At 43.5% G+C, this 17,667-nt stretch overlaps 1 protein-coding gene across 3 annotated transcripts in view; it reads right to left on the reverse strand.

Moving 5' to 3' along the window:
* Positions 1–338: 338 nt before the first annotated feature.
* NUP214 (nucleoporin 214) overlaps positions 339–17,667 on the reverse strand; it is a 91,081-nt gene continuing 73,752 nt past the window's right edge. For all 3 annotated transcript variants that reach the window (XM_063082114.1, XM_063082115.1, XM_063082113.1), the window contains 6 exons: positions 14,040–14,196; positions 8,974–9,126; positions 4,547–4,718; positions 2,240–2,379; positions 1,306–1,330; positions 339–794 (listed from right to left, as the gene is read on the reverse strand). In XM_063082114.1, the coding sequence (XP_062938184.1) occupies positions 761–794; positions 1,306–1,330; positions 2,240–2,379; positions 4,547–4,718; positions 8,974–9,126; positions 14,040–14,196 (681 nt within the window). In that variant the 3' untranslated portion in view covers positions 339–760. The remainder of the gene's footprint in view (positions 795–1,305; positions 1,331–2,239; positions 2,380–4,546; positions 4,719–8,973; positions 9,127–14,039; positions 14,197–17,667) is intronic.

The following is a 17,667-nucleotide window of genomic DNA, read 5'->3' on the forward strand; positions in this document are numbered from 1 at the left end:
CTCCAGAGTAGAACTGTGCTGTAGGCCACACGGCACTAAGAGCCACATTGAGATGAACTGAGGAGGCCGACCACAGGGCAGCACACTGTCACCCACACTCAGCTGATGACACACTGGACACCTGCCTCATAGCTGGCTGTGACTCTACTTAAAGTTGCTAGTAAGGCTTCTGAAACTCAACTGCGGCCTGCATATGTGAGCTTCTACCTCCACCCAATCACACACACAGCAGGCCCTTTGCGGGTCCTGATAAACAAATAACTGCAAAAAGGACATGCAGAGGAGATAGCAAGTGACAGCCTCAGAAAGGCGGACCACCAGCATTTGACTCCCCCACATGGAGGGCTCCAGGAGCAGGTGAGGCCTGGGCAGAGCCCACTCCCCTTCTTTACCAACACCCCACGCCGGCTACTTTTGACGCCATCCTTGAACACACACTGCTGGCTGATGGAGGCTGTGCCGGGTTCTCAGAGCCACAGAAAGGGGAAACTTCTCTACTGGGCTGAGACCTAAAAAAACCCCACATATATTCTGTATAGAAACAGACCAAACAGTTTAATAGCAGAGGGCAGAAACCCAAAAATGAAGTGTAAAACAGAACAAGCAATCCAGCATCTCTTGAGTTTTGGTTTCTTTTGTTCCCTTCTGGCTGTGTGTTTCAGTGAGAATGTCCATTTTTAACAGCCTGCTCCAGCGCTTCTTGGTGAAGGGAGCTGAGAATGCAGGTGGTCACAGGAACTGCGAGGAACACCGCCACCCCTCAGCTTCTCCAGCCACCAAACCCCTGGACGGACCTGCAAGGAAGCAGAGGCGAGGTGGTGTGAGCTCCAGCTCTGACCGAGGAAGGGCTGCAGCGCTCAGGCGGCTGCCTGTGCTCACTACCAGGACTGTGAATTCTCACGCCGCGAGACACCACCAAAGCACAGAGTGAAGACCACACACACGACCCGGCGATAGGCTGGGAGCCCAGGTCGGCACGGAGCTCCTGACGCGCTAACAGGGAAGAAGGGAAGGCATCTCCTAATCCTGCCTACCAGTCCCGTGCCCACCAGAACGCACGCTCTCCTGCCTCCTGTCCACGGCCCTTGAGCGAGGCCTGGCACCCCTGCCGTATTCCCACAAAGACCAGCAAGTCCAAAAAACCCAAACACTTCCAGGACAAGCTTTTAAAACAGGAAGTGTGGGAACAAAATGCACAAACCCAGCAAGAATTAGTATTTCAACGGTTTTCAGACCAGACACTCTTCCACCCTTATTTAATGCTTTTAATTAAGGTCAGACTCAAAAAGGGAGATAGGTACTTACGAGTTAGATGATCCAAAGCTGAATGCTGAAAAGGAAGTGAAAAAGGTAGTCAGAGCACATGCACACTTGAAAGCCAAGTTCCTTCCCTCCCTTATTTCCTATGGAAAATCCTCCTGGGCTCCCACTGTCTGCAGCATGCTTGGCGGGAGGTGCTCATAGCTGCCGTTTATTCTAAGCTCACCCTCTGGAGCTGCCAAGACCCAGGGGAAATGCTTTCCTCTTTCAGAGTCATCTTCTTAGTATTTTAGGGTTCTCCCTTCAGCCCCCACCCTGGTAGTAGGCAGAGGGTCTTGGGCATAGCCCCTTTTACATAGCTGCACGGTACCACACAGACCCATTTCTTTAGGAAAACTTGTTTTGTTTTTGTTTTTTCTATTTTCCATCCACTTGCTTCCTCTTCTAAGGGCCAGAGAAGCAAGACACTTGGGCTCTAGGTCTGGCTCTGCTGCTAATCGCCTGACTCTGGCCAAACCACTGAGCCCCTCGGAGTCTGTTTCTTCATTTGTAAGACAATAATGATGCCTAATTCTGTGCCTTGTAAGTTTGTGGCAAGGACAAAACAGAACATACACATTCTGCTACCTGAAGCAGTGTTAAACAAACACAAGACATTTTGTGAAGTTTCTACATCTTATTTTTTGCATCTGCTCATGTGATTTTTAAACCAAGGCCTCGTAATACCATTATTATCTGGGGTTCTCAAATCCTGAGAGAAAATCAAGTCAGTAATTTCTTTATTTGATAAGAAATGGCACAATGTTGCAAGGCTAATTAAAACTAAAAAAGAACATTTTATTTTTCAACCACTTTCAGCTTTTAAAATACTAAATCATCAGGTAAAAAACACTCATTTACGTGGGGAAGAAGGTATTTATTTGAGAAAATGGCAGGCGGGACCACCGTGTTCGTGAGGGAAGAGCGGGGCCACACCTACCTCCTACACCAGATCCAAAACCAGAGAAGCCACTGCTCGGGGTCCCAAAACCAGAAGTCTGTTGGGACAGGGAGCCAAAAGTAGGAGCGTTTTGACTCGCGAGGGTGCCAAAGGACGTGGTGCTGCCGTTGCTCCCAAACCTGGGTGTTGGTGAGAAAGGGACTATGGTTAGCACAGGAGCCTCAGCCCACGGCCGTGAGTCTCGGGGTGCACAACGCACGACTGTGGTGACAGGCTTGGTCTCTGGCTCTCAGAAGAACGCCCAGAGCAAACCTCTATCCCGGCTGTGGGGAGAAAAAGAACAGAAACACAACATGGAGTCCAGCCCGGCTAGCGCTTCCGTTTTCGTCCACTGTCTGGAGACTCAGGGGCTTCTGGAAACTAAGCAGCACCACGTTCTTGCTCTTCTACCTCCAATAAGTCTTCAGTTTTATTCCATCATGTTAGCACCGCTCATTTATTGAACACCCGCCTCCCCCATTTATCTATCTCCACCTCTTCTCGGGATCTCAATTCTATGATACTATCTTCTTTGAATGATGAGGTAAAAAGTCTTTTGCACACAAAGATTGCCCCTCTATCTGTATGTAATTTTTTTTTTTTTTGGCAGTTTCCAAGTCATTTTCTTCAGAATTTTGTGTTTGTTCCTGAATCAATAAATAGCATACAAAATAAGTGAAAATGGCCACCACTCTCCCCATGCTGGGACGATGCCCTGGCAATCTCACTGAGGGCTTTTTCCTCCGGGTTTGGTCCAGAAAATGCGGCTGAGTGACATAGTAGAGCCCCTTGGATCACTTTCAAAGGCATTCAGGGGGCGGGGAGGGCCTCTGGGGCCTGGAGGTGACTGGGTGAGGAAATGGGTCAGTGTGTTTTGGGAGAAGAGACGGCGCTTGGGGCAAACGTGCCGTGATTCCTCTCGCGGACGAGGCCAGGGGCCGCTGGCACTGGGCCTGCCCGGAGCGCTCCTGTCTCTCCCTCCCCGCGCCTCGGCCGCTCAACAGCGCAGCCCTCTCAGGGGCCTGCCAAGGGTCAGAGACGGGCTTGCAGCCAGGACCTGGGAAAAGGTAATGGGCTCTTTCACACACTTAATTCCTGAGCTGGTCCTTGTTAGCCCTGTTCTAGAAAATGGAACTAATGGGCCAGTCAGGATTGATGTAGAAGAGCCACACCAAGGCAGAAGATGACACTTTTCTACTAGTAAAGAGAACAGCTGGTTTCGAATAAATAAATGAAGTTGGTCCCTAAGTCTCTTTTCAAAGCTCCTTACCTTTAATTCTTGGGGTTTCCTGAGGGGAAACTTAAAAGACCTATTAGTTTCTACATGAAATCTAAAGAACAACACTTCAACTGGCTCACTTTCCCTGAAGCTTTTCAGCATCTTTTGTGGGAGGGAAGGGTATAAATAAGAACATACTTTCGTTTATTTTCGAGGTAAAGATTCTATCATCTTGCCAAGACTCATCCCAAGTACCTCTATAAATCCCCCAAACAAAATTATTCTCCCCCACCTAAAATCTTCAGCTTTATATGTCCTGAGCCAGGTATTGAGGGTGAGAAGCGTTTTAGAGTCACTTTCAGGCATTAATACCTTCTTTAAATGAGAGACTTTGTAGTCATCACCACATACATTTTATAGGGACTTTGTGGTGTGGCAAAGGCTATTTTTTCCTTGGGGTTTTGGCAACCACACTGAAACTCTGAGGACCTTAAAAGCAAACCCCTACCATGGCATTTTCAAGTAAAGAGGTGCACAGGCAGCAAGAGCAGCTTCGGAGTTGAATGAACAAGACTCCTCCATGTGCAGGGTGCCCACGCAGTGTCCGGGCTGAAGCTGGACCCAGGGCTGTGAGCTGCATGCTCACTCTGGGGGTCTGGAGTGAGCAGAGGACATGAGGGTAGGGATCTAATACAGAACAATCCCAGGAGAGAAGAGTCTAGTGGAGACTATTCATTCAGAATTTCCCAACAGGAGTCGTTACACAAGGGCACTCTTAGCTCTGGAGTAGCCAAGACAGGGCTGTTTTTCTTCCTTTAACCCAACTAGGAGAATGGGGGCTCTGACGACCAGCAACACAGCTGATGTCACCCACATAACAGAGCCTGGCTTGAAAGAAATGAGCCCGCCCTAGAGAGGAACAGGAATCCTTGAGACTTGTCTGCCAATTTAAGGGAGGGGTCTTCAGCTCACCATCAAAGGTTTGGAAAATGCAAGAACATTCTTTTCAGAACCAGAGTCCTGGGCCCCAGTGCCTTTGGCTGGCATGAGCCTGTGGGTTTCCCCAGGTGCCTCCCCAGGGGGCTTACCCGAATCCTCCTGCGCTGGCAGCTGCAGTACCCTCTCCGAACACTTTGCCTCCCGTCGAGCCCAGAGGGCTTGTAAAGGCTGGGGCTGAACCGAATGCTGGCACCCCTCCAAACCCAGGGGATCCCCCAAAAGTAGGAGGGCTGCCAAACACTGGAGCAGCACCGAAGCCACCTGAGCAAAACAGAGGCAAACAAACAGAAATAGGGAGGGAGAAAGAAAGAAGGAGACAGGAAGAGAAGACATGAGCAATGAGAAAACAAATCAAAAGAGGAAGGAAAAAAAGGGAAAATAGGATGTTAGAAATTCAAACACAAAGAACTATAATAAAGGACAACACCCCTTCTATCAATAACAATTAAAAACAAAAACCCAACCCCCCCTCCATTTCTAACAGAGGGTCTGGGGTCCACTCAGGAGCGTTCCTGCAGACCCTGTGTTTGTCTTAGAGATCCCCAAATCCCATGCAGAGGCAAGTCGGGCTGTCATTGTGAAGTCCCGTGAAAGCAGACCACCACCAAGGGCTGCTTGGTGCATCTTAGACCCTGCCCAGCTCCTCCGAGCTGTTGGGAGACAACTCATTGAAAACACCCCACTCCCTACTACCAGCTGTCAAAAGGTGACAGATTTTATTACTTATCAGCACAGAGGCAAGGCATTTAGCTTCATGGAAACTCGAATTATAAAATTAGAGGCTCAAACCCCCTCTCAGGGACAACCTGTGAATTGGGTTCCAGCAGGGATGGAGATGTGCATGCTGGCGCCCAGCCAGGGGCTTCTTATTTATTTACAGCTGGAGGATGCCTTGCACGTCCCTCAGTAGAAACTCCCTCTCTCTATCTCTGGTAAATAAGAATTTTTTTTCAAAAAATGCTTTCTTTCTGAAGTCTGGAACTACTCCTCAGTAAAAACCACAACGAATTTCTTCTTTGGAGGAAGGCTGCTGCATTTATAATAAAATAATAAGTCAACTGTGAGGGAAGTCTCGAAGTCCAGAAGCTTCTGTAAGCTGCTAACCCGGCTGCTCAATGGACATAGGCTGGGAAGGGGCAGTGCGTACACAGGTGACCACACAGAAAAGGGTCGGGTCGTGCATGTGGGAGCCTCATCTGATGGGTGGTGATCCCCATCAGGCAGGAAGACAAAACGTCCTCCCCTGAGCTACTCCTTACGCTTCTGATGGGGGTTCCCAAGCCTGCAAGACATTGCTCAAATCTTTCTAAGGTATCAGAATAGACCCTCAGCAAGTGTGTTGAACTGAATGGAATAAAATGGTACAAGACATGCTGTAGAGGACACCACTCTCCACAGTGGGCACGACTTCTTAAATGACTGCTCGCCTGTGAGCCACATGTCGAAGGGAGTAATGGTGGCCTGGTAACAGCCAAGGAGATGCTCAGCCTGACGAGGCAGGGCCTTTACTATCGCTCATTTCACAAGGTGAATCTGGGGTTAGAGAGATGAATCTGGCCTTCTTATCATAAACACAGTCACACCACAAGCTTCTGCTACCTGAATCAGGAAAGATCAAACACTGGGTATAAAAGCTGTCAGCTGGATTCTTGAATTAACCATTATTTTGTGATTCAATTATGTGCTTATTTACCATTAACAGTAGTTACGCATTGAGAAGATACTTTTTGCTAAGACTCATGTTTGGGTTAACATTGGGCATTTTAAAATCTTGAGTGAAATTCCAAGCCATGGTAATGGAGACTGTTGGGTTATAAATATAACAGGCTGGAAAAAAGAAGTGTATAAAACCTTTGCAGATGAATTATTTAAGACTGATCACAGATCTAGTTACGCTTTCTTCCTAGACACACAAGGTTATGAGTGCCTTGTACTCAATATTGTTTAGACTTCTTGGTCAAAGGTGAGTGAAAAATGAGAAGTTGCAATGATACAGAAAGTGAACTGGGTGGGGAGGGGAGGAGATCCCACACACGCGTGTGTGCATACACACATGCACACAAACACACAATATGGCCCCAGCGACAAATCTGGGACATAACCAAATGAAACAGGAAGAGAATGGTCACTCGGGTCATATTTTTGGAGACAGGCAACTCACTCCTGATGCCAGGAGGGGTTTGATTTTATTAGATACCATATTTTCATGATTTTCTTCTCCAGAAGGAACAGAAGTGTACTAGTAATCAACAATAATAAAATTTCTGATTTACTGAGGGCCCACTATGTGCCAGTTGCCTTACAACAGTTTGCTTTAATCCTCCCAATAAGCCTGGGATCCTTCCTTCACGGGTAAGGAAAACAAGGCGTAAAGAATGCATCACTTGTCTGATATTAGCAGGTAAGTGGTAGAGCAGTGACGGGAACAAGGTCTGCGTGACTCACAAGGCCACCTCTCATCTCCCCGCTAGCACTCCCTGTCTCCCTCCATATCACAGACCCAACAGACTGGGGATGGTGGCAAGGCCATTTTCAGTCTGTCCCACCTTCCATCCTCTCCTCAGACAACCTTCGGCAGTATTATTTCCTAAAGTAATTTTACTGATGAGAGGATGAACACTTCTGGAATTTTTCAAAGACCCATCCCAACCATCAACCTAAAATCCCTCTTGAAGCAATGAGTGATAACCCTGACGCCTTTGGCATCAGCACTGCCTGGGCAGGAAGGGAAGGCTGACTCCTCTACTTGAAGCAGCCTTTCCTCCTGCTCAGTACTTTAAGGCGCCTCCTTTGACAGAAGGAGCTCTCCGAGAAGCCGTACGACTTCTGCAGTAAGAGAAAGACGGAGTTCCTGAAACACAAGGGGCAGTGGTCTTTCTCCCACCCTCAGGTTCAAGTTTGTGGTTACTAGTTCATTCACCTCATGTATCTGAAAGGTAGCTTTTTCTCTGTTAGGGTCCTCAATCTAGGTGGTTTTGTGGGCAAACAGTCAAACAGAAAAAATATTCTGGAAGGCGGGAGGGTACATTTTCTCTAAGACTGAAAAAATAAAAGGGTCAGATTCTCAAATCAATGGGGACATGATCCGAGGATAAGGAATCACATGTAAGAAAAACATAAGAGTTGAAGAAAATATTATCAGGTTCCCTAAAAAATAAATAAATAAAAAGTCATAATGACTAATGAGCTAAAATTTCTCTGACAAATGATCATATTTGCCTTTTTTAACTAGGGCCAAAATCTTTGTAGCCCTTTCATTTTTAAATCATTCACTGGGGGTGTCTGTGTGTGCGTGTGTGTGAGTGCATGCACAAGAACACGACCAAAATAAAGCTGTGATGCACATTTCTAGTCCATTTTAAATTCTAGGAAACAAACAAATTCTAGGAAAAGAATATTAAAAACTGACAACCAAAAACTAAGCTACCCAAGTCACAGGTCTTATGAAGGTGCACGGTGCATCTGGAAACAGCAGCACTTCAGGCTCTAATGTGTGAGATTCCATGTATTAATTTGGGGCGGCCCCAGTTGTAAAGTAAGTCAGAGCCACCTACACATCTGGTCCTCAGGTAGGACCATTCCTGTGGAATTAGCATATTTTCAAAGTATCCCATACATACAAGGGTGAAGTATCCTGCCCATTTACCCATGGGGAGTTTGCTTTAAAGAGCTGCTGTTTCCTTCTCTCCCTTAAAAAAATCTAACAACAGGGGCAGGAGTAGAGACCCTCTGTAGATCACAGTGACAGAAGCAGGGTGGAGAGGCAGTTTACAGAAACAAAGTATATATTTTTCTACCTAAACACACATAGTTCTCTAAAATTTTTACCTATAAATGTATAATATATTATTATAAGAAGGCACAGAGTTTATAAATGTTTATTTTAAAAGTAATGCTGGGATAAAGAGTACTGGTAATGTATTCTTTTTTTTTTTTGGCTACATGGATATACTCCAACTGTAAAAATTAATTGAGCTGTATATTTATGATACTGTGGATATTACATATATACATGTATATGTAATACACATACATGTATTATACTTCAATTAAAAGTTTTTTTTAAAAAAGGTGATTTGGGAAAGAGGGCAAAATGATGTAGACATAAGAAATTAAACATTACCTGTCTTAATCATCACAGGTAATGGACACCCAAACAAATCTGTGACTCAGGATGCTTTCTTGTTTATATTAGTTATCACTTTTTATGTGTTCCCTTAACTTTGATTGCTCTGCAATTATTAAATATTTACAATGTTTTCTTCCCCCCAAAAGAGTCTAAGTTCTCTTAAGGGTTGTTTTATTTACATCCTATCCTTTTTAGCATGTCTCAGAAGACCTGGAACAATGTTAGAAACACAGTAGATGCTCAATAGATATGAAAAATAAATTGGAAGAAAAGGTAACTTCATACTCCAACCCCAATCCTTTGAGATACCCACCCTAGAGATATCTCCTTCCAGGTATTTATGCATAAATGTATAAAAATAACCATAACTAATATGTACAGGAGTACCTGTTTTATTTGGAGTAGAAAACCCGAAGCCTTGGGATGCCACACTTCCTCCTCCAGAGCTAAAAGTGCCAGCAGGTTTCTGTTCTCTAAATGATGCGCTGGCAAATCCACCAAATGTCTTGGCCCCACTGTTTCCGAACAGGTTAGAAGTATCTGAGGGATGAAGAACGTGTGTGAGAAGAATCAGAGGGAGAGGAATGTCCTCATTATTTCTCAGAACAGAGAAGGGAGAAGCCTCTGTTGGGAGTATGGGGAGATGGAGGTGACAGAGAAGCCCAGGATCCAAGGGTGCTGGGCTGTAGAGAAACAGATCCCTTCTCTGATTTTCATGCACCTTGATGATGTGTTTTTAATCACTCTGGCACCCAGGCGTAGGATTTCCTGGCATGATTCCACAGGCACCCCAAAAAAGGGCAGAGAGGCCCCACTGAGAGGCTCCTTCGTAAAAACTCATCTGGGTGCTCCTACAGGTATCAGGTCCACCCAGCAACAGAGGACCGATATCTCAGCTTCACATGGGACTGCTTTCTTCTGAAGGACAGGGCTGTTTTCATCGGTCTCTTCACTCGAAGACCAAGTTCAAATTTTGTCAAACTAGGGAAATTAAAGTTAGAGCAAATTCAAATCAAGCAAATGGCTTCTAGCACTGGCTTTCTGCTTTTATAGTCAAGTTCAATATGTTTGCTGTTGCCTAAGCTGCTCAGAGAATAGGAAGCGAAACAAGAAAAATCATGGTGCTCCTATTTCTGATCTGACAGGAGCAGAGGATGTACTCAAGAAGGCCAGCAAGACTTCCAGTCTGATTTCCTCTTTCTAAGAGGTTCAATTAAGCCCTTGACCTTTTAGACGCTTATTTAGTGGGTTACTCTCTCCCCTCAACTATGCACTGAATCCACTCTAAGATTTAAAGAAAAAAGAAAATGAGCCTAAAAACCAAGGTGGTTGAGAAGTATTTTTGTCTGTTATAAGAAATGTAAACTTGATAGGCAATATATAAACAGCCAAAGTCATAGGCACAGCAGCGGCCACTCAGAAAACACAAACGGCACGTTCTATATGAGTTCTTCTTTAACCACTTTTTTTTTGAGGGGGGGACAGGGAAGGAATAACCTCATGTTTTCCCACCATGTTTGGATGAGTGTTTTATTAAAATTAGTTTGCACCCCTAAAAGCCTGGGGGAAGGCTATTCTGAAATGGCACGGATGCCCAAAGAGACAGGCATAAATAGGAGGTAAAATATATGCCCTGGGTAATCTCTGGGTGGGTAATGCAGAGCTGACTATGTCACCAAGTGGGGAGTAAAAATGTCTGTATAAGAAATTCTCCCCAAGCCAATCAGGTGCTCATGGTGAAGGTGAGGGGTGAAGAGTACAGGGGAGCACTCAAAGTCACTCTCAAAATCAAGCTGTTGGAAGGGGTGTCCCACCACAAACCTGTCAATTCCTCAGGCCTCTCATCTTGCTCTGCTGCAAAGTCCACCCCAGTGGGAAATGCAACATGGTTAATACCTCCAGTTGTGTGGCTCCTGATCTACAACACGGCCACCTCACATTTCTAGGCACCAATAACATAGTATCAGAAACTTGGCCCACCACGTGGTGACTGCTCTGTAAAACACTGCTGATGATTTAAGAGCCTGGCTAAGGACCCATCTGCTGGGTAGTCAGGCACTGACAGCTGCAGTGATTAAGAAATCCCTTTCTATCACCCTCACGTTTGGTACCACAGGATTACTTATCCCCTGGTGGAGTCTGATCTTGCCCTTAATGAGCTAGCCCAAGGTTAATATGATTCCTTCAATGGCAGTACATTTAACACTGGAGACAAAGAACAGGCTTCTCAGCCATTCTTTTTACTCGGTATTTCAAGAACAGAGGGCTGCAATTTTCTGACTTTGTTAGTGCTAGCAATGCAAAATTCCAAACAGCAGACAGATTCAAGTGCAAGATTAGGGTTGGATCTCCTCTTGGAGAAATTTGGTGAAACCATATTAAATGAGAGGTGAAATGATTTTACTGGGACAATGTTGGGAGACTTTAATTCTTGAGAAGTCGGAGACCATTTAGAAGTCTTTGGGTTTCTTTATCTTTTTCTCTCGTTAAGAATCCATTGTCTTTAAGATCTCCATAGCATATCATAGTGGAACAAGCATGTCGTTTGCAGTCAGACCTGGGTTAGATTACCCAATAGCTATGTGACCTTGGGCAAAGAGTCCCAGCTTCCTCACATATAAAACACGGATAGCAATTCTGACTAGGGACAGCAATTCTGACTATGCACAGCTGCTGGGAAGATGAAATGAGTTAATGCATGTAGAGCACCCAGGGTGACATATGGTAGACTCTCATGAAAGATGGCTTCCCTTCTCTGTTCCTTTAATTTCTCCTCCTTCTACAACTCAATCACATTCACTGTTATAAAACACAGAGCAATCAGCAATAGAATAGTAAATCCTTTCCATTTTGCAAAGACCCCAAGAATTACACCATTAAAGCTATAATACTTGTCATTTGCAATCTCAAAAGGAGTGCTGCATGTTGAAACGTTCCACCATTTATTCAAGCTGCTCTAAAACAAAGTGGCATAAAATGATGTGTGCTTCTTTCCAGTTTCCGTGGTGTCAGTGCTCCACCATGGCTGAGAGCAGGCTACCCAACATGATGTCACTGAACAGGGATTTGGGGAGACTTGTGCACAGCTGGCTCTCATGAGCCAGCATAGGTCAGCTCCAGCTGACCGCTGAGAGAAGGCAATTCCTTGACAGGTAAAAGCTATGGCATTAGAGATGAATCAACCAGGAGGAAAGGATTTACAGTGATTTGACAAACCTAAGTTTTAACAAAGCTGGCTAGTAATACAACCTGCAGACGATAACCTACCTCTGAGATAAACCCAAATTTCTAAATAGCATGTTATCAAATGCCTATTTTGTGCCAGATACTGTGTTTGGCATGTTATCTATGATCTAGCTCAATTCTAGATCTGCCACTTTCTAGTTTTGTGACCTAACAAAACACCTAACCATTTTTAGGCTTGTTTCCTCATGGGAAAATGGGGAAAACCATAAAAGGATGTTTCCAAAGTTATGTGCTATGGAGCCTGCTATTGGTTAAATGTGCCCCCCAAAAGTTCATGAATTGGAAACTTGACCCCCATTGTAACAGTGTTAGGGGGATGGGAAGTCCAATTACGGTATTTGAAAAGCGGGGACGTTAGAGATGATTAGATTGTGAGGACTGTGCCCTTGTGAATGGATTGGTTCATTCATGTAGTAATGGGCACGGTTCTCAAAGGAGAAGGAGTGAGCAGGTCAGCTCTCTCTTCTGCTCAGCCCATCCTGTCCATGACTGTGGACAGTTACCACTAAGAAAAGGCCCTCACCAATTGTGTCCCCTGGACTTTGGACTTCCCAGACTCCAAAATGGTAGGAAATAACTTTCATATCCTTGTACATTACCCAGTTTCAGGTATTCTGTTATAAGCAACAGAAATAGACTGATAACAGAGCCCTATAGTCCTGTGGTGACACCTGGGGAAACTACCCACGTGCACCCCAGGGTTCCTGACCCCCATTTCAGCCTGAACCTACTTCTGTTTTACTTCTCAGGATTCTGCTTAAGAGTTCGTCTGCAAAAACAGTTTTTGAAAACTACTAGACTTGATTTCTAAGATCCCTTCACTCTAGGATTCTAAATCCCTCCTGGCGGACCAAAAGCTGAAGAACAAATATTTCTGATTACATAATTTCAAGAGTTAAGAGGTATGTGTCTCTTGACAAATAACTGTTTCTTACATATTATTGGAGGGAATAGTGACATCAACATAGCTAGTTTTTGATCTATGAATCCAGAAGAGGAAATCAGGATAGAAAGTTTTGCTTTTAACTACATGGTCCTTAATTTTAAGAAAGCATCTGTCATGACTGTAGAACACTGGCTTGCGATTCATTAAGATCACATACAGTGCAATGGATGAGAGAAGCTTCCTGTGCAGCACATCAACTGCGAGAAGCTGACACGAAGATGACAGGCTCCTGTCTTCCAATCTCAGCCTCCATCAGCAGCAGGATTTTTTTTTTTTAATTTAGACAAACAAATTTGCCAGGGTTTCATGGAAGGAGGGAAGGAGGGAAGGAGAAAGAAATGAATATGTAAAGAAGACAGGATTTTTAGAGCAGTGAAACTATTCTGTATGATACTGTAACAGTGAATACATGACATTATGCATTTTGGCAAAGCCCATAGAACCATACGGCACAAAGAGGAAACCCTAACGTAAAACTGAGTTATAATATATCAATACTGGTTCATAATTGTATCAAATGTACCACACTAATGTAAGATGTTAATAGTAAAAACTGTGTGTGGGCTGGGAGGGGTGTGGAAATTATCTGTACCTTCTGTTCAATTTCTCTGTAAACCTAAAACTGCTATAAAAATAGTCTATTACTTAGAAAAAGTAGATAAATAAAATTTAAATAAATTTCTTTTATTTCCAACCATAAATAGATTAACAAAGAATTTTAAAAATTAGCTAGAGAAGAAAGTGCCAGCAGATACAGCTTCAGATGAAAATAAAACACAACAGTAAGAGACAAATACTAAAGGCTTCCACTTTGGCGTAACATTTCTCTGCAGTAGCTGGATTTTAAAGCGAATTCAAAGAGTACGACCCAAATGAAAGCACACACGCTCCTGCTCCTGCATCCCAGCTGTGCTGCGGCTGCTCATTTATGCTTGTCTGCTCGCATTCACTTCAAGGCATCTCACCACTAAGGAAAAGAGTGATTTGGGCCTTGGGAGAGAAGAGGGGAGCAGCTCAATACAGATCCTTCTCCCTGCAGCTCTGATGTCTTTTCACGATTATATAGGACATCTCATTAAAAAAACAAAAAGAAAAAAGAAAACAAAAACGGATCACACTGCTTTGGGATAGATACTTTAAATGGGACTTCTAGACCTTTTTTTTTTCTTCTTTTTTACTTTTCACTGAAGCTTCGATAACACTATGAGGATGACAATGGCATTAGAGAACCAAGGGACTGAGAAAACTCTTCTTAACTTACTTGGGGTGGCTGTAGACCCAAAGCCCCCGCTGGCCGAGCTGAATGGGTTTTTGTTGGCTGCATCCTGGCTGGGTTTCCCTCCAAGGCCACTGAAGAAACCTCCCCCTCTTCCAGTGTTTCCAGACCCAAACACGCTACCACTGGAAGGGGATGATTGCTAAAAAACAAAAGGGGCAGGAAGCAAGATAGGATGAGAGGTCATCGTAAAACGGCAGGCCACATCCGTGGGTAGGAGGGGCTCACAGCTAGTACAAATGGAAAAAGAGAATTCTGATTAGTTCTGGTACGAATGCTCTAACAACCACAAAAGAAGTTGTACTGGACAAGGACTTCCTACAAATCAGAAATTCTCAGGCTATTCCATGCTCATGGTTCTCTAAAAATGCAATTTCTGGTAGATGAGAACTTTCGATGTTTATCTGTCCTGTTATTCGCAGTCTCTGTTAGACATAATGCCAGGGGCAAGAAAACCAACCCCACAAAAGACGCACCAAATAAAAAAGTTTGAAAACATTTAGATGCTATTATGAATACCACTTACTCTGATTCCTCTAGTGTTTGGCTGAACTCATCAGCAACTGGTAAGTGATTTACACTGTCTTTTCTCTAAATTTGTGTATTTTTATTTCATAATGACTTTCTCAGCACTGCAGAAGCTTAAATTAGCTCCATTGTTGAAATGATGACCACAGCTGAATTCTGTCCAAGTTTGCAAATCTTATGCTCAGAGAATGCTGCTAACTTAGGGGCACATGTTGACTCAAAGCTGTATCAGGCACAGACACTTGATTTCTGTTTGGAAACTGGTTCTTTAAGGACAACGAGTGCAAGATTTGAGGGCCATTCACATTAGGTAAGTGTGATATCTCCTTGGCTGATCACGCAGAATAACACAGGCTTTAGAATGGTTCACTGTGAATAGGAGCCTTATAGGAGCCTCCTTCAAAGCGGGGCAGAATGGTGCTGTCAGTCCTCTTCTGTAAAATAGGGATAATAAACCACCCACCTCAAATGGCGAGTGAATTAAATGAGCTAGGAAATGTAATGCATTTGAGAACAGTGCATGAAATATAATTACATGCTCAAAAAACTGTTGCTGTCCAACATTTTAACGACGGTGACAACAACAATAATGGGCCAAGGATCAAGCACTTTCTATGTGCTAGGCACTTTTCTGATTACTTTATAATAATCTTTTAATCTCCACAAAGTCACACCTTCAGGGGCCACCTCTGAAACATGACCTCAGTGCGTCTCCTCCGCTCCACTCTGGTCTGAGTTGCCTAACCCTAACCTTTCGCTCAGACTATGCAATAACTTACCTGGTCTTCTGCTTCCTCTACACTCTATGTCCACACGGCAGCTAGAACACTACTTGAAATGGCAGTCAGATCACTTCACTCCTGTTTACTGGAGGCCGCACATGGTCTGGCCCCTGTGTACCTGTCTGACATCATCTTCTTTCACCCTCCCCCTCTCTCAGTATAGTCATACCTGTCTTTTGTGCCTTGAACATATTCTCATTTTTGCTTTAGGACAATGTACTTAATGTACTTGTTAGTCTCTCTCTTTTTTTCTTCAAACTTCTTTAAAAACAATAGTAACAGGAGGCTGGCCAGTTAGCTCAGTTAGTTAGAGCATGTTATTGATAACACCAAGGTCCAGGGTTTGATACCTATACCGGTCAGCCACCCAAAAAAAAAAAAAAACCCCAAAATAAAACAAACAAAAATGGTAACAGTTCACTACAACCATTTAATGATGAGTAACAGCTTTTTAAAACTAGGAATCCAATCCAATCATAAAGCATAGGCTCTGACAACTGCCTGTGAAAGGAAGGCAGACAGCTCACACATGCGTGTAGAAAGTATCAGCGTGTGTAGCTGACTTCCAGGCATCGGGCTGAAGCATAGGCAACTGCCAATATGCAGACAATTTCAGATGGTTCAGCCTAATTTTTAAAATGTGGTCTGATAAATAGTGGCTATCCACAGAAATGAATAGAAGTGCGTAACTGACATATGTCACTGATGTGAATGTGCATCCTCACAAAGGGTTAGAGAGAGTTCCACTCATTTTAATTGTGGTAAAAATAGTTTTTAAAACTTAAAATTATGTAAAATATCAAAAAGGTACAAAAAAAGCAACAGAAGAGTATAAGGAACCCCCCACGGATCCATTGGCCAGCCTCAATCATTATCAACTCATAGCCAATTGAGTTTTGTCTTTACCCCAATTATGTCTCACCTTTTATTAGTGAAGGAAATCTCAGACATCATTTCATTCATTGATTTTCCAGTATAAATCTATAAACCATTAACCATAACCACAAGACTACTATGTCTAAAAAACTTAACAATAGGGCTGAGCCCGTGGCGCACTCGGTAGAGTGCTGCGCTGGGAGCGCGGTGACGCTCCCGCCGCGGGTTCGGATCCCATATAGGAATGACCGGTGCACTCACTGGCTGAGTGCCGGTCACGAAAAAACGACAAAAAAAAAATAAAAATAAAAAATAAAAATAAAAATAAATAAAAATAAAAAACTTAACAATAATCTCTTAACATCACTGACTAAGGAGTAACTGTTCAAGGTCCAGCCTTATAATAGTGCACCCCCTGCCCCCAAATCAAACTTGACTTTCATCAAGCCTCCAGACAGAACCACCACTTTGCAGGAAGTAAAAGCGGACCAATGACCAAGTTAACTCGGAAGCTATTCCACGGGGACGCAGTGAGCAACCAGTCCATCTGACAAGTGACCAGCTTTGTTCAACAACTGAATTACGAGGAAAAGTAAAAAAGGGAGAGACATGGAAGGGGGAATCTACAGATAAAGAGACTTAGGAGACATATCAACCAATCTCAATGTGTAGCTGTTATTTAATCCTAATTCAAAGAAACAAAATGTAAAAAGAGACATTTATGAGACTTCAGAGGGGCATTTCCAGAGCTCTAACTTAAACCATCTTCCCCTATTACCACTTAACACTATCTGAAATTTTACTGTTTTAGAACATAGCCACTTTTAGGGCCGGCCCGTGGCTCACTCGGGAGAGCGTGGTGCTGACAACACCAAGTCAAGGGTTAAGATGCCCTTACCGGTCATCTTTAAAAAAAAAAAAAAAAGAACATAGCCACTTTTGTCTGTTTTACTCACCACTAATTCCTGTATGAATGATTAATTTGGACAGACCTTGGTTTCATTCCTGGTTTTATAATTCACTAGCTATGTGCTGCCATCTTAACAAAATATTAAGTTTTCTGATCAATGAACATGGGATGCCTTTCCATTGCAGGTCTTTAATTTCTTTCAACAATATTTTATATCACTTGTATAAGGTTTGCACTTCTTTTGTTACATTTATTCTACCCTACTCGTCTCTTCTCCTTCCAGGACTCTGATTAATACAAACATTAGACTACCTGATATTGCTGCACAGGTCACTAATGCTGTGTCCAGTTTGTTTTTCAGTCTCTCTGACCTTCATTTTGGATAATTTTTACTAACATGTCTTCAAGTTCATTGCTATCCCATTAAGCCTTCCAAATAAGTTTTTTATTTCAGATACTAGATTTAAATTTCAAATACAGATTAAGGCTTTCCATTTTTTTAAAACTTTCATTTGCC

Source organism: Cynocephalus volans, chromosome 17, assembly GCF_027409185.1.
Source record: "Cynocephalus volans isolate mCynVol1 chromosome 17, mCynVol1.pri, whole genome shotgun sequence".
Lineage (NCBI taxonomy): Eukaryota > Metazoa > Chordata > Mammalia > Dermoptera > Cynocephalidae > Cynocephalus > Cynocephalus volans.